The 22,395-nt window shown below is 31.8% G+C and overlaps 1 protein-coding gene and 1 long non-coding RNA gene across 2 annotated transcripts; one reads left to right on the plus strand and one right to left on the minus strand.

Annotated features, from left to right (window-relative positions):
- Nucleotides 1–2,806: 2,806 nt before the first annotated feature.
- On the plus strand, nt 2,807–5,972 carry LOC108467992 (uncharacterized). Its single transcript, XR_001868947.2, has 2 exons — nt 2,807–3,393; nt 5,555–5,972. It is a non-coding gene; the product is annotated as an uncharacterized LOC108467992 (long non-coding RNA).
- A 14,469-nt stretch (nt 5,973–20,441) lies between these two features.
- On the minus strand, nt 20,442–22,395 carry LOC108467637 (protein MITOFERRINLIKE 1, chloroplastic-like). Its single transcript, XM_017768346.2, has one exon. The coding sequence runs from the start codon at nt 21,911–21,913 to the stop codon at nt 20,669–20,671; it is 1,245 nt and encodes a 414-aa protein (XP_017623835.1). The 5' UTR covers nt 21,914–22,395; the 3' UTR covers nt 20,442–20,668.

A 22,395-nucleotide genomic window follows, 5' to 3' on the forward strand; every position in this document is an offset into this window, starting at 1 on the left:
AAAACTTGTCTGTAACAATTGGAATGAATAACAAATAAGGAGTAAATGTGATAAGAAAGATACAAAATCCAGATTCTGATATTGTATCACAGATCCATTTCATAGTCATTGCACCACAAACTAAAAGAAAAGAAGTCACCATCACATGCTTGGCCCTACAAAAACCATAGACTTTAATTTACAGATAAAAGCTCAAATATAGCATATAGAAGGAGGAAATGGATGGACACTGGAGAAAAAATGATTTGTAATTTCATTCCAGGAAAAGGCTGAATATGTTTCATTTCATACCAATTTCTTAGCATCAGAAATTGTTGCTTTCATGTTTACATTACCAAAATACCTGTAACTGGCTGCATAAATTGAATATTGAAGAGAATAACAAGCAACTATAACAGCTTCTACTATTGCAAAGCCAAGTGAAATCCACCATCTGCAATAGAAAGAAAAAATAACATGCTTTGTAAGCGTCCAATTATTATTATCAAGAACTATACATGTAGCAAGGGCTCTTCTCACTGCTTGAGATGAAAAACTAGATACACATATAACTCTTAATTTTCTCGTGACCATTCAACCCCTCCTTCCTCAACTTCACTAAGGATGGAACAACATGAAAGAGTACCTGTTTTCAACCAGTGCAAGAGAACGCACATGAGAAAGCAACAAACAAAAGAACCCATAAAAATAAAAGAAACTTAGGCCAAAAGCAGAATTCTATGGGGTATCTTTCTCTTGGAAAGGAAAAGTATGCCCTTTTTTATCCCCTTTTGATGATAAGTTAACAAATATGTCTATTGAGATCATAGAAGATGGTTACCAGGACTTGAAGAGAAATTCCACCTTACATATACTTTCTCACTCCATCATAAGAACTTGAAGAGAAATTCCCAACAAATATAATTAACCTAAAATAACTTGAATTAACCATTACTTCACTTCCTATAAATCTAAAAATAACATAAATTTCTAAACACCAATATAAAATGCCTACAAAAAATCCAATTCCATCGTTACCTAAAAAAAATACAATTGACCGTAAGCCAACTTCCTATGAAACCAAAACCAATTACTGAGTGAAATTAACATAACTTACTTAATACCCAGACGAACAAATACAAAATTGAGGATAAATAAAGAACTGTAGCACCAAATGAACTAACATTTGCAGAGATCAAATGAAAAATATTCATTAAGAAAAGGGTTTATAGGGGGAAAAATACCCAACCTTGAATGGGAGATAAGAAGTTGAAAATATATCAGAGACCCATAACAAATTTTGATAATCAAAGATGACCATGAGAAGAGTTATGAAGTTTTATACAAGAAGAGTTATGAAGTTATGAGGAAGGAGAAATAGAAAACAAGAGCTTATCATTAAAAAAAAAAAAACGTACCGGAGATGAAAATGAAGGGCAAACGTGCTGTTGATTTGGGGAAAAACGTTGGAAGAAATCTGGAGCAAGGGAGAAGAAAGCAGGTTATTTTGGGGAAATTTTTTTTACCTTTGGTGTTGAATAGCGATTCAGCGCCCCCACCCCGAAATACCTATTGCAGCATCTAAGAGAATATGAGTGTAATAGCAAATCGGTGGAATGAAAAAAACGGTGTAATAGTAAAAAATTACTGTAACGCACAGAATTGGGCAAGAATGGAATAGCGATTTCATCCAGCCAAACGTGCTGTTAATGCCATCATCTTGTCTTATATGCAGTTAGATAATGATCTGTGAATCGGGATAGAGGCTTTCTCTCGAATAGCTCCTGCAGTTCCAATCATTGCCAATATGATTATTAGTGAAAATCTTTTTGAGGTTCTTACCATCTCAACAGGTGGTCGGCTTCATTTCTCTGTCTATGACAAGTACCTAAATGGACTGGAGAGGTATAAGCCATTGCCATGTCAATTTCCTATACACTATCATGCCTCTTTTATTTTATTTTTGATCCACGTGCATGTTTTTGATGCAAACTTTACTGGTCAAAGACAAAAAAAAAAAAAAAAAAAGAAAAACTGTGCTTTGCTTTGCTGTTACCCTTGAAGGTTTAGATAGCAACTAATGACCGAATAGGCTATATAGCCAAACTAGAGGGATCCTAAGATAAATTCTCAAAACAAGATTAAATGGCCTGTAAAATACGATCAATCATTAGAAGGAAGACCAAAAAGCCTTGAATTGATAGTCTATTTAAAGAAGTAAGTAGTTTATAGCAGGACCTTGGGACCTTGGAACTCGACACCCATCAGTATTGACACCAATTCAGTTATTATGAAGGTATTGAAGAAGATCCAACTAATCGCTATAGAGTTTCAAAATTTTCAATCCATATCATCGTTCAATTGAAAATAATTTTGTTTAAATAGTGAGGTTGAATGTTAAGTCTTGGTTATCAAATTAAATGTGGTTGGCAGACAAAGTAAATGGCTAAATAATGAATGCGAGCATTTGTTTCTATAGTGATTCCATGAAAATATATCATGCAGTATTTGTTAACGGAGTGATTAATTTGAATCGTGTTTTTTATAGTGTCACTACTATGAGGCATACTTCTGGCTCTGATTTTCTGTTCTTTCTCTTGGTTGTTGTCTTAACTTGCAGGAGTTGTACTATCATCTCATTATATATATATTGGTATTTTTCAACTTACAGGAGTTGCTTCTTCCGGTGATGGAAGTTGGGAAGTGGCTTCTATCGCTGGTATATTAGGATGATCCTCTAAAGTCTCCACTATTCTCTTTGATTTCCACATTTATTATTTTCAGGTAAGATATAATTGAATTCTTCTTCGTTATTAACAACATCTTTGGTTGGTTGTAATGCTAAGCCATTACAGTTCAATTCTGTGGGCCCATCCCTATTCCATTGTTTGGTTGGCTGTAATGGGCTATTACAGCCCTATTCCATAGAGCGTTATTCTGGGCAAAACTGTCGTTTACAATTCAGCACTGTCCCCCACGGAATACCAATTCAGCGTGAAAAATTTAGGTTAGAGTTCAACTTTACCCTTCCATTTCTTTCTCACGTCTGGACCTTTCTTCATCCATTTCTTTCTCACGTCTGGAGCTTTCTTCTTTCCTTCATTCTTCTTCTCATTCCTTTCAACCTCTTCCCAAGTTCCAATGAAGGATTTTTCAATTAGGATTCTATCTAATAACAGTTTATAGTTGGTGATCTGTTTGAGTTCTTGTTCCTTTTCTTCTCTTTTGTCTGTGTTTATTTTTTTCATCAATTGACTTTAAGGAATGTGTGTATTTGGATGACAAGGAAGGTCTACCTCCATTTCTCTACAAAGAAAACTCATAAACCCCAAAAATACAAAGCCCCCAAACCCAGAAAAAAAGCTTAAGCTTGAAGAAATTTAGGAACTTTAATGGTCGGTGGATCAAGATCCGGTAATAGTTAATAGTATTTCAGTTTTTTTTCCTCCTCCTTTTTGATTGAAGAAATTTGGGAACTTAAGCTTATGGTTTACATTTTTCTTATTTTCTATTTTCACTTCAATCTAAAAACCGAAACTTTACTTTTAAAAAATGGAGTTTTTGGATATCAAAAAATGGAGTTTGCAATTTTCTTCATGGTCAGAATATTTTAGCTTCTTAAAAAAGGTATAATTCTTCGAAGGTTGTGCAGAACATTTGTGGTTTTGAGCATGGTTCAGTTTTGATTTACTGTCTAAGGTAACATGCTGAAAGTCAATGATTTGTTATTGATTTTCTACTTTTCTTGGAAGCAAGAACCAATAGTTGTTTGATTGATTTTCTGCAATTTACCAACACTACAGTAGTTGGAACTTGGGATCGATTTCTTTTTTAATCTAGTATTTTAAGATATCATCCGTTCAAAAGCCTTTTTTGAATCCTTAAGTAATCATTTGTATAAATTCTGACATATTAAGAATGAGCAGTACGGTATAGTGCGTGGTCTATATGATTGCTAATCCTCTCTGGATGTGCCTTTATCTCTTTCTGTTCTTGTGTTAACAATTCTTTTCTTAGTCTGAAACGTAACCTTTGTTTGCAATCACTAGTTGGAGTTTGGAATTCAGTAGTACTGATAGGGCACATTTCTGGACAGTTTCACCGATCACCTCTATTGCCTTCTACAGGAAGGTGAAGGATCATGTTAAAGCCTTCACTATCTTTTTGAAAATATTGAAATAAAATGTATTTTTAAGAGGATGATAGAACTAAGCAATGAGTTTGCAGACATAACTTTTGCTTTAAGAAGGGATCATTATCCATAAAAAGTTTCTCTAATGCATCTTTTGGACATTACCTTCTTTTTGAAGTAGTCACTTGGAGCTGTTGCTTATAAAATCTTTAGAATTATAGTTTTTCATCAAGTATTACAGTAATATTCTCAGATGACCATACTATGAGCTATAACATCAACTGATGGTAGGCTTTAGAATGTCTTGCTTACCAATTTCTAGAAGTTTAGTTTCTCATAAATCTTGCTGTTCTTGTTTATTGTTGACATCTGCGCTCTGTTTAATGTGATTCACTTTTAGACATCCATCCATTAAGGTTTCTTTTTATTGATTTTCTTTAATATTGGATTATGTATATTATGTATGTAACCTTAGAAGCAAGATTTTTAATAATGCAAATGCAAGTTTATGTGGAAATTGTGGTACTGATGATACTTTATCAGCTGTTGTTCCTAGACCTTCAGTCTTGATTATCGATGTCCACAGTCTTAAGGATTATTTAAGTGTAATTTTCAAGACCTAAATCTCTTGGAACTTGTCATTGTTGTGAATGCTGATAAAAAATTTCTGAAATTTTATTTTGTTTTTATCATTTATATGAAGGCAATAACTAAGAATAAATTTAGTATGAAATGAATGAGGTTCTTATTCTAAAGTGATAGCTCAATAGATCTTATGTATTGATTAATAATAGATGTTTCTTCAAAGAATATATAACATTTGAGTTTGGATTTGGTACATAATTTCATATACTCACACCATTTTAATAATAAAATAATATTTTTTAATCTTTTCATAGTTTTATTTTTGTTTTAGGCATTTAGCTAAATAACTTATATCTGAGAAATGGATGATTACTTAACTTATTTTTTAGGCAAGGGCTTTGAGTTCCTTGATCTTGGAATAATAATTAGCATATAATACCTGCTCCATCTCTTTTAATGTCAATAAAACTTCATTTGTTTTTCTTTATATGTCTGTGTTTCTAGTTTTGCTGGATTTGCCATGTCAAACAGTTTTTCTTTTTCTTTTGGTGTGCGTGTATGTGTATGTATGAAGGATGGACCTAATAATTGTACAAAGGGACAATCTAAACTCTATTACCGCTGATTTTTTGTTAGATTAGAGTGAATTAGATATTAAAGACTGGTTTGCTAATGAGTCCCCTTAAGAAATTCTTTAAACTTAGTTAATATTCTATTTATGGTCATAACATTGTATTGAATGTAGTAGTTGATAACTTATCATTTTTAGTTGGAACCATTATGTGTTAAATGTGTAGTGGTATATTATTATTTCAACAAGGGGCATGTGGTTTAATAAGGTTGTGTTTTCTTTGGCAGAATTGATTTCAAGATAAGGACCATAGAGCTTGATAGAAAAAGGATCAAGTTGCAAATATTGCTGGGCAAGAGAGGTTTTGTACAATAACTGAGGATGAGCGCTATTGTGCGTTGAGCAAAATTTCAGATCATCCATCGCAAATGCTCATTTTCTTTAGTTTGATTTCTACTATGCGTTTGGAATAAGTCAAAAGATTTCGTGCTGACCATTAAAAATTATGGTTGTGTTGATGATATTTTGGTAACATTTTGTGTTTGTAATATTTGGATGGTATAATGACATGATAGAATGCCATTAAAATGTTGTAACTTTTTGAGGTTGTAAAATTTTATAACATATGGATTATGACATATAAACTAATGAAATCATGTAACTTTTTGTTAATATATGAATATTATGTTTGGATGTGAAATATAATTCTCAAGTTATTTATTACTTTTAATATTTTGTTTTTATTGTAGAATATTTAAATTATTTGTTTCACTAATGATATTTTAGCACATTAAATATGTATTGCAGTTTAAATATAATAAAGTAGATTGCATATTATTTTTATAGTATTATATATTATGGTTTTTAATTCATATAATAATTACATTAAGAATTTTATTAAATTATATATCATATTATTAAATTATAATTAATAATAATTATGTTAAAATATGGTTAAATTATTTATTATATTTATGAAATTATTTTTAATAATAATCTTATTAAAATTTAATAAGAATAACAATAATCATCTACCTAAAAAAAATTCTGCTAAGGGTATTCTGGTCATTTTAGTTTTTTTCCTTATGTTATTACAAGATCATTCCATTCAACCAAACACAAGAATACTATTACAGTTCTATTCCATTCCATTCAACCAAACAGTTGAATTACTGATTACAGCTCTATTCCATTACAACTCTATTCAATTATAGCCTTATTCCATTACAGCCAACCAAACGTACCCTAAATTTTTTGTAAGCGTGATATAACGCATGAAATACTGTTTGGTTGTATAATGTTAGCAACTAAACCAAGTTATTACAATTGAAAATGATATCATCTTGGAAAGTGTAGACCATGAAGTTTTTTTTGTAAAATAATGAAAGAATTGAAAAGATCGAATATAAATATTATTTAACGTGATAAAATCTCTCCACAGAGGATAAAAAAATTATGAGTAATTAGAAAAGAGTTTAACCAAGAGAAAAAAACAAAAAATTTGGGAAACACATTCCCATGCTGCTACGTCTCCAGTCGTGTCATCGTGACATCGTTTCTACTTCTCCCCGTTTCGTCGTCGCGACGTCTGTAACATCCTGATTTTGGGCCTAGTTGGAACAGTGGTTTTGGGACCACAAATTCGATGAGGAAAATTTTATTTTTATTATATTTTTATGGTCTACGGTTTCACGGAATGATTTCGTGAAAATTTTGTTCGAAAATTTCGACGTTTGGGCACTCAATTTGGTCAAAAGGACTAAATTGTAAAAAGTACAAAAGTTGAGTTCTACATATTAGAAGTGTCTAATTATTATGATTTTTTAAATTAAAGGTCCTTAAATGGTAATTAGACCATTTTGAAGTTTTTGGACAAAAATGGACATGGTATGATAGGTTTTTAAAAGTTTTTCATTAAGGGCATTTTAGTAAATTGGTAATTAAATGAATTGAAAATGCCAAAATAAGCCAAATTTGCTCATCTTCTTCCTCATGGCCGAATGTCTCGTGAAAAACACCATGGATAGGGTTTTCAAGCTTTCCAAGCTCATTTGTAAGTGATCCCGAGCCTCGTTTTTAATGTTCTTTACATTTTTGAAGTCTCGATAACATGTTCTAGCTATTTCTACCATTTATTTGAGCTAGGGTTTGTGTTTAAAAATTTACCCATGAATGATATGCATGTATTTTGATGTTTAATGGTAGAATATGAAGCTTGAAATTGTGTTAAACAACTTTTGCTAGGCAATTTTACGTGAAAACGAGTAAAATGACAGAATCAGTAAAAATACCTAATGTTCATAAGTACATGTTAGAGTGAGAATTTGAGGTTTCCATAGAAGGAAAAAATGATCAGCATGTCATAAAACATAAGAAAATAGGATGAAGTTTAATTTCCGAGCCTTGGGAAAAAAGTGCAAATATGTAAAAGTTTATGGGTCAAAATGTAAATTTGTAAAAATATGATTTTTGGACCCGTATGAATAATGTGACTAATTATTAGACTAAATATGATATTATAGATCAAGGAAATCAAGATTCGGGCTTAAATCGGGAAAATACAAGGTTATGGACTAAAAAGGTAAATTGCCGTTTCTAAATCGAGGTAAGTTCGTGTGTTAATAATAATGCAATACCATGCATGAATTGTAATTCTCTATTGGTATGGCATAAATTGTATGATCTAATATGTTTAAGAGAAGTTGATGGATGGTGTGTATGATATGGAAAAATGTAATGTGAAATTGAATGGCAAATTATTGTTACATGAATTGAGTGTTAAATTACTATTGCCTGGATTGTATGAATTGCTACACGGTTTTACTTGATGAGATTTCGACAAGTAAGTTCAGATAACTTAAAATAAACTCCTAACATGCCTAATTGTATGGTTTATGAGTGCATGATAAGTGCATTTATTGATGGCATGAAATTACATGAAATGCATATTTGAAAATGATTTGTTGAAAAATGTCTCGGTTGAGGTTAAAAAGGGAATTCGATGGATAAACCATGTGTTACATGTGTAATGAGATCTTGCATGTGTTGCAGAAAGGGATTTAGCCCGGACGGGTAATCCGCTGATATCAATTATAAAAAGGATCAAGCCCGGACGGATGTTCCTTTGGATGATTGAGCCTCCCGAAGAATATATGTGCATTGGATTTAGCCCGGACGGGTAATCCGAATTAGGGTCTGAATTTAGCCTGGACTGGTAATTCAGATCCGAGCTCATTGAGGGTGTTTGTTGTCACAAGGGATTTAGCCTGGACTGGTAATCCCGACATCACTCTATGAGTTTATATTTCGGGGGATTTAGCCTGGACTGGTAATCTCGCTGTAAGATGTGATGTTCGCGGGACTGCGTGCTTGAAAATGATCACTTGTATGATTTGACGGTAAATGGCTATCCATCGAGATTCTCAAGAAATTCAACGGGATCAAAACGAGAAATGAGAATGGAAATTCTTGAATTATTGAGCTCAACTAAGATTAATACTATGATGTTTTGTCATGACACTAATTTGATGGTTGAGTGCATGTGATAGGGAATTATCCTATATTTGGGATGTATGACTAAGTATGCCCATGAGAAATAATGACTTTTATATTGAACTCTATTGTGAAAAATGAGTAAGGGATCCATGAAATGGTAAGTTCATGATTAGTTGGAAATGATCTTATGATAGTGAACATTATGTTGTGCCAAAACAGAATAGGACAATAGCATTAGTCCTATTTTAAAAATCCACCAAAAATAGTGGAAATTGAGTTAGAGACTGAATTAAATATGAAATGAAATATTATTGAGTCTAGTTTCACATAGAAGAAACATTACAAGCAAAAGAATTTAATATTATGAGATATTCAAATTCTCGTGAGACAGAGTTAGAATGAGTTCGGAATCCCCAGTTTTGAATTTGGAAAATCACTAGAAATTGTACAAAAATAATTATGAGTTAGATCATATGAATGAAATCCTAAATGAGTCTAATTTCAGGATAAAGAGTGAGAACGTTATCCGAGTCTCGTACTATGAGATAAATAAATTTTAGTGAAGAAAGGTCGAAGCTATCAAACAACAAAACAGAGGAGACTTTGAATAATAAACTGTACATATTGGCTAGACTAAAAATTTTGAAAATTTTATGATAAGAAGAGATATGAGTCTAGTGTTTGTAAAAATTAACGGATCTTAATTTGGAGTTTCTTAGCTCCAGATATAAATAATTTAATGAATGTGACTCGGGAAAATAGCTTAGCTGGAATTTGAATAAATAGAAAAAAAATGAAAATAACATATTATCGCGTTGCTTATTATTTTCATGCGAGCTTACTAAACGTAAAGCTTACTCCCTCCTTTCCATTTCTTTTAGTTTTTCCAAGTCAGCTCGGGGTTGTAGATCGTTTGAGGTAGCATCACACTATCGAGCCATTATCCGTGGAGTATTGATATGTGTATGTTAAATGCTTTCAAATGAGAGGCATGTATAGGGACTTAGTTTTTCTATGATGACTATTGTTGTGATTAGCCAAAGGTATTGATTTATATTGATTTGTTGTTTATAGCCATGAGATATGGCTTATAATGATTTTGGCTTGTAAGCCCATTTATCCATGATATGTGTTAATGTCTTGTGATGTGGTTATGTAATTGTGCTTGTGCACTATGTATGAAAAGTATATGGCATATGTACATGATGAATGTCATTGAAATCGTGCATGTGTGTGTATGTAAAGATGACAAAAAGGCTTGGAAATTAGCCTAAGCCTTGACCACACGGGTAGAGACATGGCCGTATGTCTTAGCCGTGTGGAGGACACGGCCTCTGGCCACGGATGTGTGCCTTGGCCGTGTGCCCTTAAACGGTTGCTGACGTCATAAACAGAGAGTTACACGGGCTGAGGACACGGGCGTGTCCCAAGCCACACCAACGTGTGCGACCACACGACCCAACCCACACGGGCGTGTGACTCTCCAAAGCTAGAAAATTGTTAAGTTGCCTAAAGACTTTCAAAAGTTCTCAGTTTAGTCCCGAACCACCCCGATGTATGTTATAGGCTTCGAAGGCCTGTATAAGGGACAATATGCATGTGTTTGAAAAGTTTTAATTTTGGGCGAAATTTGGTAACCCAGTTTTGTATGTTTGTGAATGTTTAAGTCCGGTAACGCCTCGAACCCTGTCCCAGAGTTGGATACGGGTGAGGGGTGTTACAATGTCGCTCTCGATTTGTGGCATACTCGACCAATATGCTGAAGTTTGAAAATCATCAATGTATGGTCTTATCCATCTGCACTTGTGATAATCATCGGGAGGAGTTCCACTGATACCTGGAAGTGAAGTTTTGTAAATGTTTCATTCCCTTATTGTCAGCTTAGGTACTCAACTCAGCCGAAGAAAATAGTTCTAGTGTTGTATAAAGGAGGCATGGTTGATCGAAAATCAAGCACATAGGAATTCTTTGTCCATTTCAGGGGATGGACTGGTTATACCTTGCCATTGACGCTACCCATTATTGTGTGATCTTTATGGTTGTTACGAGATTTTGAAACCAAGGCAGGCCTTTGGTTGAACTCAAGGTAATGGCACCTATGAACACAATAGAACATCTTTTGGCTGTTCAGTACGCAATATCTCAAGCTGAACAGCTTGTCTAGGATGGAAACATTGTTCTTCTCAAGTTTCGTGTCTTGCTGCTCTCCATTTTCCCACAGGTGCTACTCTTGAGTTTTTCATTATTGTCCGATCTGTCAGTTCGTTGTCTTTAAGCTGATTTTGTGGTCATGGTGTTAAACTTAACTAGGCAAGCGATAGATTTGCAACTCTGTTGGTATTCACAGCATTGGTTCTAACGTTGGTGCCTAGTAAATATATGCTTCTGGTGGTGTTTTTGGAGACATTTACGAGGTATTCGCCTCCGAGGAAGGCGAGCATGGAAAGATGGATGAGGAGACTTAGAGAATGGTGGTTCAACTTCCCAGCAGCTCCTGTGGTACTTGAAACTCAGACAGAGCGAAAAGGGTGATAAGAAGAGAAAGTGAATAGTTTTTACTGTAGATAATAACTGTTTTACTATGTAAATATAATGATTTACATGTATCCACATCTACATCTCAAAATTGGAGAATAAAAACTATTAAAATAATTTAAATTGGAACTACTCAAAAGATTAATAAATAATTCTTTTAAATTTAAACTTCATAATTTGAATTTAATTTTTCAAAAGTTAAATTTTAAATATTTGAATTTCTGAATATTTAAATTTGAGATCACACAAATCTATTATTCAAAATGATTTTAATCATACAATAATTTTAAATTCTATTTTCTCATTTTTTAAATTCTATTTTCTCATTCAAAATTTTTAAAATCCTCTTAGGCATTAGATTAATTACTTTAAAATCCTCTTGCTAGAATTTTTTAACTTCTTTCTATTTATGCAAAAATAACTTAAAATTTTTCTTTCCTAACTCACAAATAATTGTGTTTGTTAGATATGTAAATTAATATATAAGATATTTTTAAATGCAAGTTGACGAGATTAAAAATATTTTCTTTGTTCTCAATTATATTTGTATTTTTAAGTATTTTTAAAAATATATATTAGAACCTTTTGACACGGTGACAACACCAAACAAATTTTTTTTAAGAAGCTCGTGATGGCATGATGATTGAGGGAAAGTGGGATGATGCCCCTAGTGTGTTTGGCAACACCAACGGACACTGTTCAAAACAATTTATTTTCGTAAATAATTATTTCTCCGATTCATTTTTGATATAGTTATTTTTATATTATTTGTATAAAAAATTAATATTCTTTAACCAAAAATTATGTTCAAAATTTAACTAATATAGAATTAATCTTTAAAACTATATAAAATTTTTAATATAATTTTATTAAATTAATATTTTAATTTAATTGAATGAAACAAAACGCACTCAGGAAGAAATAAATTTGGATGAAATTAGGTGTCGAATAAATTTGGATGAAATTGGGTGTCGACGTGTGCTTCCTTATTTTTTTAAATTGTACTTTTCCTATATTTTTATGATTAGGATAAATTTATTTTTTTTTAAAGCAAAGAACTAAAAGAGGAAACAAAATTTGACAAAAATCAAAATTTGAGTGAGTAGTTGATTAACACTTTTGAAGCAATTAATGGATCTAACACAAATTACCAACCCTTTCATAATGGAAATTACTATCTAATATCAAACAATAAAATTAAAGAAAATACGGTATAAAATAATTAAAATTAAACACACTTTTGGATGTTAGCGTAAATACGTATTTCATTCATAAATCCTCATTATATTTTATTGATATAATAGTAAGTTATAACAAAAATTTAATTATGTTAAAATTAATTAATATTAAATTAAAAATACTCATAAAAATATTTTTATAAAAAATAAAGAAGGTTTTGGTTGATAGAAAAATTAAGAATTTGAAAATATTCACCAAAATAAAATTTAAAAACTATAATATCTTTAATTAAAATTTAAAAGTTATATAAATATAATAAAAATTAAATATTTAGAATTTATATAAAATAACTTTTACTTATTATAATATAATCAAAATTGTATAAAATTAAAATTTTAAATTTTAAATAATAAAAGTTGTTGACATATTAAACTTTATATAAAATAATAAGTCATATATATAAATAAGAGAGGTGGGATTTCACATGAATTAAATCACAAAATTTGTTTTGGTGTAAACAAATATAGAGTTGAGTTATAAACTGAGATTTGAGGGTATTGTTTTTAACTTTATACCGTTTTTAGTCTTTCTTCGCCTTTTATCTTGATCCCGATTCATCAAATACCAGAGACATGAGTTTTAGTCTAAAGAAATCTTCTTTAGCTGCATGTTAAAAATATAGTCCAAGCCCCTACGATTTAAGGGCTATAAATAATACAAGCGTACGATCCAAACCCTTATAATTTAAGGGTTACAAATAATACAAATGTACAATCAGATCATATTCTCTAGAACATTTTTATACAACTTTATGCAATCTCAAAATATTCTAAAACTTTTCTCCGGATTTTTGGTGATCCATCCACGTTCTAAAACAAACCTCCGGACTTTTGGTTCTCAAAAGCACCATGTTTCAGGCTTGAGTGGCTCTCTTGGCGCTTGGTGACCTCCAAGCCTTTTTGGAATCCTTGTGTGCATTGCTTATAGGCAGATAACATTTTCTTTCACTCAATCTAGTATCCTGCACTTGATCTTTGCCTACTACTTGAGCTGACTGGGGTCAGGTCTCCATATTCGACCTTCTTGTTTCTTTGTTTAATTGAATTAAATTGGTCCAAGTTTGGAGTAGAATGCTTAGATTCAAGAGAGTTTAAAAACTTGCAAACCAAGCAAATATTGTCTTTGACCAAATTATTTTAATGTTGTGAGCTAAGAAAGAAAGTTATATAAAATAGATTTTTAGAATACTATCCTTTAAAAATATTTATCTATTTTGAGATTTATTTTGAAGTTATAGTTTTAGTTATTTAATTTTAATAATTATTATAGAATTGTTGAAATTGTTTTTTTTAATAAATTTTGCTTTTTAGATTTTTTTTTCTCAATTAGTTTGTGTTGGGTTTACTTACAAACTCAATCAATTTCCCAATTGAATTGCTCAAGCAAAGACCTGAACAATTTATATGTTATGTTATTTTGATAAACTTTGATGGCTTGAAGTACTTAAAAAGACTATTTATATGGAACTCTATGTGATGGCTTGATGGTTAAGTGTGTTCATTGCTCCAGGTGTGGCCTGAGTTTGAGTCGCTCTAGTCGCATTTGTTGTTCGGGCTTTACCCTATTATTTTAATTCACCAAAAAAAAAAGAGACTATTTATATGTTATTCTAATAAACTTTGAATTTTCTAATATTACTATGGTTCGAGAGAAAGGAAAAGTCTCTACTCCGACTCGGACACGACAGTTGAATTGTGTTGAATCAAGAATAGATAGTAAGTGCCTTTATTATGGACGCTTTATTCTGTCTCCACTTATGAAAGGCCAAACCGACACAATAGGCATTACACGTGCAAAATATGAGAAAATACCCCACGAATATTCTACCATAGTAAGTATTCAAGAATCAGTCAATGAAATTTTAATGAATTTGAAAGAAATTGTATTGAAAGGGAATTTGTATGGAACTCGTAACGCTTTTATTTGTGCCAAGGGTCCCGATTCAATTGGCATTTTTTCATGAAAAGCAAACATGAGATAACAAATCCAGTCTTTCACTAAGATTTTGAATTCCAAGTTCAAGTTGATTATGTTTCGCCTCTTACTCGGAGAAAGACAATCAAACAATTTCCAATCATGGTCCTTGCAGATTGAATCATCCATATAATATAAAAAAAGAAACTCCAGATATTTGATATCTTCCTCTCTGAATGAGATCTCAATTCCATCAACGGCTTCATTAGATATCTTACAACTAGAATCCCTCTTTTTTCCGATCTAGTTCCTCCACCACCACGAACCCTGGTTAGATTCAGGCATGATACACTTTTTAGTTATTGGGAGAACCCAAGTACTCTCTTTCAGATCCAGGAAACATCTCTCAGAGATCTTTTTTCCTTTTAGAATATACAAGAGCGAAACAATCAACCTATTGGTATTGGAAGACCCAAAGATTCTTCTAATGTATCATTTTTGGGTCCAATGGAATTCATAGGTATAGGAAAAAACCATGTCAAATAGAGATAGATTGATTGTAATGCCCCGAAATTTTAGTTTTTGAATTATTAAAATTAATTAAAGTGATTAATTTGGTATAGTAGTTAAATGTTGTGAGTAATGTGTGAAAGGTTCTGAGTTCAAATCTTTTCTCTTGAATTTTGTTAACTTTTGTTTCAACCCCTATCTTTGAACTTCTGGTTTAAATATTACTTTCGCTTAATTAATTATAGACTGAGTCTGCTACTTCAGTAGTAAGATTTCAACTTACCCTTTGATCCTGTGTTCAAATCTCTGTGCGTGCAAATGAGAATATTTTCGCTAATTCTTTGTGATATTGCCTAAGTGGACCTGATTGGGTCAATTTCAAACTATGGATAATCTGATTAGTTATCAGAAAATCTGGTTAGTGGTATATTTAAAAAAAATTAATTAGATTTTTTCCCCAAAATTTTTCCACTCCCTCTCAAGTTCCTAAACTAATTTTTTTTTTTTTTTTTCTCTTTCCAATTTTTCCCCAATTCCACATTCATCAACTCTTCTTTTGGTTTTCACCTTCTTTCCTTTCTTGCTCTTTTATGTTGAGATTTCTTGATTGTTTCCTTATTGTTGTCGTTGTTTTGCTGGTAAGTATAGTCAATTTTCGTTTTAAGTTTTGTTTTGATGTTTATTTCGCGGAGAGTAAGGAAGATTGTCGGTTTAAACTATGGATTGTAGAATTAATTGTTTTGTTGTGTTTTTAGGAGAGGATTGTGAGGCGTTTGGTACTTCCAGCAAATTAAGTGCATTGGGTTGCTTTTTCTTTGAGGGTAAGTGACGTTACGCCATGTTAGGGGCTGAATTTTTATGGTATTAAGGTTGATTGTGGTTCTTCGGAATCGAATTAGGGATTCAAAAATTGGTAATTCTTGTTGGCTAATCTGGTTGAAATGTCGATTTAGGTACTGGAATTCTCACTTTTGGATTTACATTGGAAACTTACCAGGTGTATAACGAAAAACTCGAAAAATAGCGAATGACGTAATGTCGAAAAGTGGGCTATCAACGCCACACGGCCGTATGTCAAGCCGTACAAGTCACACGATCTGAGTCAATTGGGTTGTGTGGACCACACGGGTTGGGCCAATTGGGTCGTGTGGGCCACATGATTGTGTGGGCCCATTTTTTGAAAATTGTACTCAGGATCGTATTGATATGTGATTCGTATTTAGTCACTCGGTAGGATCCGTACTGTATATGTAGGACATAAAAACATGAAATATGGTGTTATGCTACTGTTTATAATGTGGATAGTATATGTGAAATATGTATATATTTTGTAAATTGGTAATTCCATTAAGCATGTTATGATGTGGTAAGCATGTATGATAAATGTGCATTTGATATCTGTTAGTGCGTACATTTGCATTGGGGTGGGATAATGATGAGATGGAGAAAGTGTTGACAGTTTACTAATCTGCCCTATCTGGTGGTAAAAACCACTTGTATCTGTTCTGGTGGCTCAACCACATTTATCTGTTCTAGCGAATTTTCACGTATTATATTTGGCAGCTTGACCGCACTATTCTAAAAAGTGACATACGCTCACTTATAGGTGTGTGGGGTTGGATGAGAATTTAATACCCTATTTGGTGTTTAGAGATAGACGGAGATAATGTGTAGGGATGGATAGAGATGATGTGTAGCGAATGATGGTAGTATCTGAATATGCATCTAAATCTGTATGTGATTTTGCATCTAACTCTGTATCTGAACTGCAATTGCATTCGTATCAGTTAGTTTATATGTATTTGATATGCTCGTTGAGTTAAGTTACACACTGAGCTCGTAATCTCACTCTTTATTTGTTTTCCTCTCAGGTAACTAGCAAATTTAGAACAGGTTGGCATACCGGGAGACTAGGTTAAATGTCTGTTTTAAAATTTGGTTATGATAAAGTCTTATTTTTAATTGGATTGTTTTGGACTCTTGGAGGCTATTAATTGTTTTGGGTTTATTTTTCGTTTTTGAATTGATTTATCATATTTAAACTATTTTATTTCAAATTGTATTTCCTTGGATTTCAAATCAAACCATGGTTTTCAAAACTCTTTAAAACTTGAATTAACTAACAAGTGATGATATAATAATTAATATATTTTAAAACTATTAATTATTTTAAAATCAAAATCTAATTTACCAAACCGCTTGAATTGATTCAGTTAGTTGGTTAAATTTGTTTTAAACGCCAATCATAATAGATTATATGCTATTACATAATAACATAATATGATATATACTTATAACTAAAATTATTAGTATATATATATATATATACATATATATATATATAAATAACTATTACTATATTATAGTAAAAGATATAGTATTACATAATATTATGATGTTTAATCATTGATGCGTATATATAAATTATTATATATGACATGAGATAATATTATAGAATATAGTAAGATGACTAACTTTCAAATGTATGAAGAATATATAAACTTAGAGCTTATTTTAACCATTATAATAAACAATAATTTTAATTTTTAATATATTTTACAACTATTAATACATATATAACTACTAATTAGTTCAAAATCAAAACTGCATTTACCAACTAATTTACTTAAATTGACTCGATTTAGTAGGTTAAGTCAGTTTTAATAGCTAACTTTTAATAGATGATATACTATTATATAATACAATAATATAATATATAACTATGACAAACTATTAATACATAGATATAACTATTATTATCTTATAGATTATAATAAAAGATAAAATACCAATAGTTATATGTAATAAATAAAATATTATTAAAAACTCAATATCTTAATAAAATATCATTTTTATTAAATTAGATTTTGAATTAGGTTTTGACTTTTATAAATTGTATTTGGGTATTGGGTTTAAATTCTTTTTATTTCGACTTGAGATTTGGGTATAATTAGTTTATTTTGAGTTTAGGTAACAATAAGAATATTATTCGGTTTGAGTTTAGTATAATATATTTAAATTTTGAAATATATATTTTAGAATATAAGAAAGATAGAATTATTCAATTGACAATATAATATAATAATATAATAATAAAATATAATGAATTTTACATACAATAAACACTTTAATTATTTTATCTAAACAAACTCTATTAAATAAATGTATTATGGTTTTTATAAGGTAAATCTAAATTGTGTTTCCCATCGTATAAAAATAATTCATTTTATTAAATTCAAAATTAAAATAGTTATAATTTAGAAAATCCAAATTATTTGAATCCGTCAAAATTTACCCGACTCTAAGTTCAAATCTGAAAAAATTAGAGTCTAAAAGAACCCGAGCACAAAAAAAATTGAGCCCAAAAAAATCTAATCCCGAAAAAAACTTAAGCCCAAAAAATTCTGAATCCAAAGAAAATTCGGTCGTTTGTCACCTCTACCCAACCTCCATCTTCACATAATGATTAAAATTTTCATATTTTTCCAGAAGAGATATAGGGTCATTACATATTTTACCAGCACAAGTCTTGCAAATATGCTTTATGATGTTCATTTTGATTTTTTATACCAATAACTAAATAAATTGAATTACCCATGTAAACTAAATAAATCGAACCGATCGTGGGAGAAAGGTTTTTAGATTTTCTTTTGAGTTGGAAAAGGAATTTTATTTGAAGTACCTACAATTTTATTTCCTTGTTTTAAATAATTATCTTTTTTCTTCAATTTAATATATCGTATTCCTTTAATTTTATTTTAAATTCATTATAAAAATATTAAAATTAAATTAAACAATTTTAATGAACTCAAACAATATTTATTTTTTTATATGGCCAACAATCCAACATACTATTTTCTTGTCTTCTACCATTCATGTACATATCAATTTGGGTTTTTATATGTTAAATGATGAAAAATTAAAATGTCATAAAAATAAATTACCAATTTAGGTTTTAATTATTAATGGGTTTGAGTTTGTAAGAATAACAAGTTTTAATGGATATTTAAGTTTAAGGTTTAAATTTTGATTTAGATATGTAAATGAGTTACGAGGATATGACCTTATAGGTTATTCCTTAATCAATTTATTCGGATTAAAATGTTTAAACCGAAAAATTTGGTTTTTTTTATTCGATTTTTTAGGATTAGAAAATTTTTTCACACCCCTACTTTCCATATAATCGTGCAGATGCAGAGCAGACCAGCTATACATGCCATAAAGTATCTCCTTGTTGATTTGAATCCTACAGCATACATCAAATGCTTTTCCATATCAAACTATCTACAGTTCCAAGGCAGCAATTTCCTACCCAAGCCGATGTTGCTCCCAGTCTTCGTCTTTTCTTCCAAGCATCAGTATCGAGCACTCATGCTCCACGCACATCTAGATATAACGATGAGACCTTCCAAGAGAGAACTCGGAAAACATTTAACACATTCATGTAGAATACATACTGATATACCCATATCTGAAATAGCCAAAAAGTTCCGTTAAAAGCACAGCACAGACTCATCCATTCCAGAAAGCCACTGAACAACTGGAACCTACAAAATGATATTTTAGAAGCAGCACACTATCTTATTCCCGCCGCTAGGCTTTATTTATATACAGAACAAGCATATCTTGGAAGCATATGTACAGCTCATGCCAATTCCCGTATTTGATCACCATCCATCCAAAGAAAAGGTTTCATTTTTTACTTACTTTTATCCAATAAACATCGACAGCAAAAAGCCATCATGCACATGAGAAATAATTAAAGAAGGTAAACTCGTACAGAAATTTAAAGAAGCCATTTCTCCATAGATATGCGAGGAGAATTAAATCCATAGAGTTTCTAAAGGGATGAACGTATAATATCCACCAACAGCAGCAGGGGAAATTTCTTTCATGCATTCCCTCACATAACTATAAACTAACTAGTATTTAGAGCACGGATATATAAGTTTCTGATTTTTATAAATTAAAAAGTACCTTTCTTGATTCTAGATAATTTAATATTCCACACCAAAAACATCACAAGAGCAAGTTATAGTTGCTTGATTCTCATAGCAGTCTCCATGCAAAACTTAACAGGGAATTTTGTAGAGGAAAAACTATGATAGATTTCATATAGGCATTTTCATCAGAGAGAATTACAGACCATTGCCAATAATGTGAGTTAAATCGACATGATGCATTATCTCCACCTAAGTTGGAGCAGAAAACTTTACAGTGATGGAGGTGGAATCTGCATTAGTTACAGCACCCTCGATGGAGCACAATCAATCATTTATTAATCATTCACCAAACCAATAACAAGCCAGTAATCATAAAAATTTATCTAAAAGACCAGAACAAGAGATGACCACAAAAATACCATTACTACCTAGTCAACTTGGAAGTCATAGAAACTTTAACCTATTATTGATGTGAAATCTACAAATGTTCATGGACTAGCAAGCATGGTATCGGATATTACAAACAGAAAATGTAAAATTCAGCAGCATATTGAATCTGAGGTAATATAGAATAAGAAGGTTCTTCATACATTGGTGCATTAATCAAACTTATTTTAAATTGATATATATCAGTAGAAAAAAAAATGAAACTCTAACCAAGAAATGCAATGCCAAAAATCAGTTTCTTTGCACTACACAACATGGCAACAAAACAAATTTAACAAAACAGTGATAAAAATTAGCATTATCACCACTAAATGTAACTCAAGCCGGTGCAACACTGATTTTGGACAACTCTTTCTCCTTGTGCTCCAGATACTGATGCAAAATTGCAAGCCTGGCAGTCTCAAATGCAAAATAGCCCAAAGCTGAAAAACAAGCACTATGAACAACTCTAGGCCCCAGTCCACTAGTCAAACCAATCCAACCTTCCTCCTTGAAAATCTGCTTCACCGTCGCATTAACCCCACTATACATAGCAGCAGCAACTTTATTCCCATGGACCTGAGTCATCAACCTTGTTTTCACGACATCGAGAGGAGTAGTCAAAGAAGCTGAAATTGCACCAGCCAAAGCACCGCAACAAACACTCTGAATTGGCTCCAAATTAGTCTGTTTTGTCTTTCTCAAAACCGCAGCTTTTAAATACTCAAACGAGGAATAACTTAACACCCCAGCAGGCAAATTCCTCAACAATGTAGCTGAGTAACCAGCATAAAGACCCAAAATCCCATCTTTTTCTAAAATTCTTAACAAGACTTGCCATGAGCTTCCTTTAGCACCAGCTTGCATTCTTTGAGTAATCAACTCTTTGGGTACCATTATAGCTGATGAAACAATATTTCCCATAGCACCAGCAGTTGGAGGAATTAGCAAAGCTGGACACTCCAATTTGGACAAAAAAGACTTCCCAAACTCACATGTCCCAAAATAAACAGCTGAAGAAGCCGTTGAACCTACAATAACAGCTGAAACTCCTCTGTAAAATCCAAGAATACCATTCGTCTGGAAAGTTTTGACTACTGCATCAAAGGTGCTAGCATAAATCTCGGAAGCACCCTTTGTCTGCATTTTGGTTTTGATGGTATCGAGTGGGAGAAGGCATACGTAAGTAAATGCACCGGCAATTCCACCACCACCTGCACCGATTAGAGCTCTTTCGAAGACAGATAAGTTTTTCATAAGGGTTTGGGCTTTGGAGCTGTTTCTTGATCTGGGTTCTAGCCATTTGGGGAATTTAGGCGATTTGGGTTGCTGGGATTCAATTAAATTGGCGAAAGGGAGCGGAAAACGAAACTTGGTGGGTTTTGCAGTTTGAGGATCTGCAGAAATGGAGGCAGAAGCAAACGAGAGGTGATGTAGGAGAGGTTTGAGGGGTTTTTGAGGGTTTTCCGGAGATGAAGTGAGAGTGATGAAATGGGTGAAAAGGGAGGCGAAGTTGGTGTTGATTGGCGGATGATTTAAGTCAGAAGAAGGGAGACCCAGAGATGCAGAGAGTCTTGTCTCCATTGCTAAAGCTTTATGTTGCTCTGGTAGAAATTTTCTTTCACTCGGTTTGAAGTTCGAAGTTTTAACCACTCATTGATGGACGATCGAATCGATTATTTCTCTTTTTTTTATGCTTAAGGAACATCAAAATATATGAATAAAAATTCTAAATAAACCTTTTTCTTTTTCCTTAATGAACAGCAAAATACATCAATAATCTTTAATTATTTCCACAATTGATCAATGGGGATTCAATTTTAAGCTTGGCATTGTTTTTAACAGTAAATGAACCACATTACTGAAAACTAATTTTTTTTTTTTTTGATTTCTTCTTATTCAACTTAGCATTTGAGATAGAAAACATCAGGGAAAGTATTTTGACAGAAAACATTACTGTAATCCTGCACTTAATCTCTCAAATGATGTCGTTGCTGCTTAATCTTGCACTTAATCTCTCAAACTGTATTGTTGCTGCTTAATCCTGCACTTAATCTCTCAAACGA

This window comes from Gossypium arboreum, chromosome 8 (assembly GCF_025698485.1).
Source record: "Gossypium arboreum isolate Shixiya-1 chromosome 8, ASM2569848v2, whole genome shotgun sequence".
In the NCBI taxonomy this organism is placed as follows: domain Eukaryota; kingdom Viridiplantae; phylum Streptophyta; class Magnoliopsida; order Malvales; family Malvaceae; genus Gossypium; species Gossypium arboreum.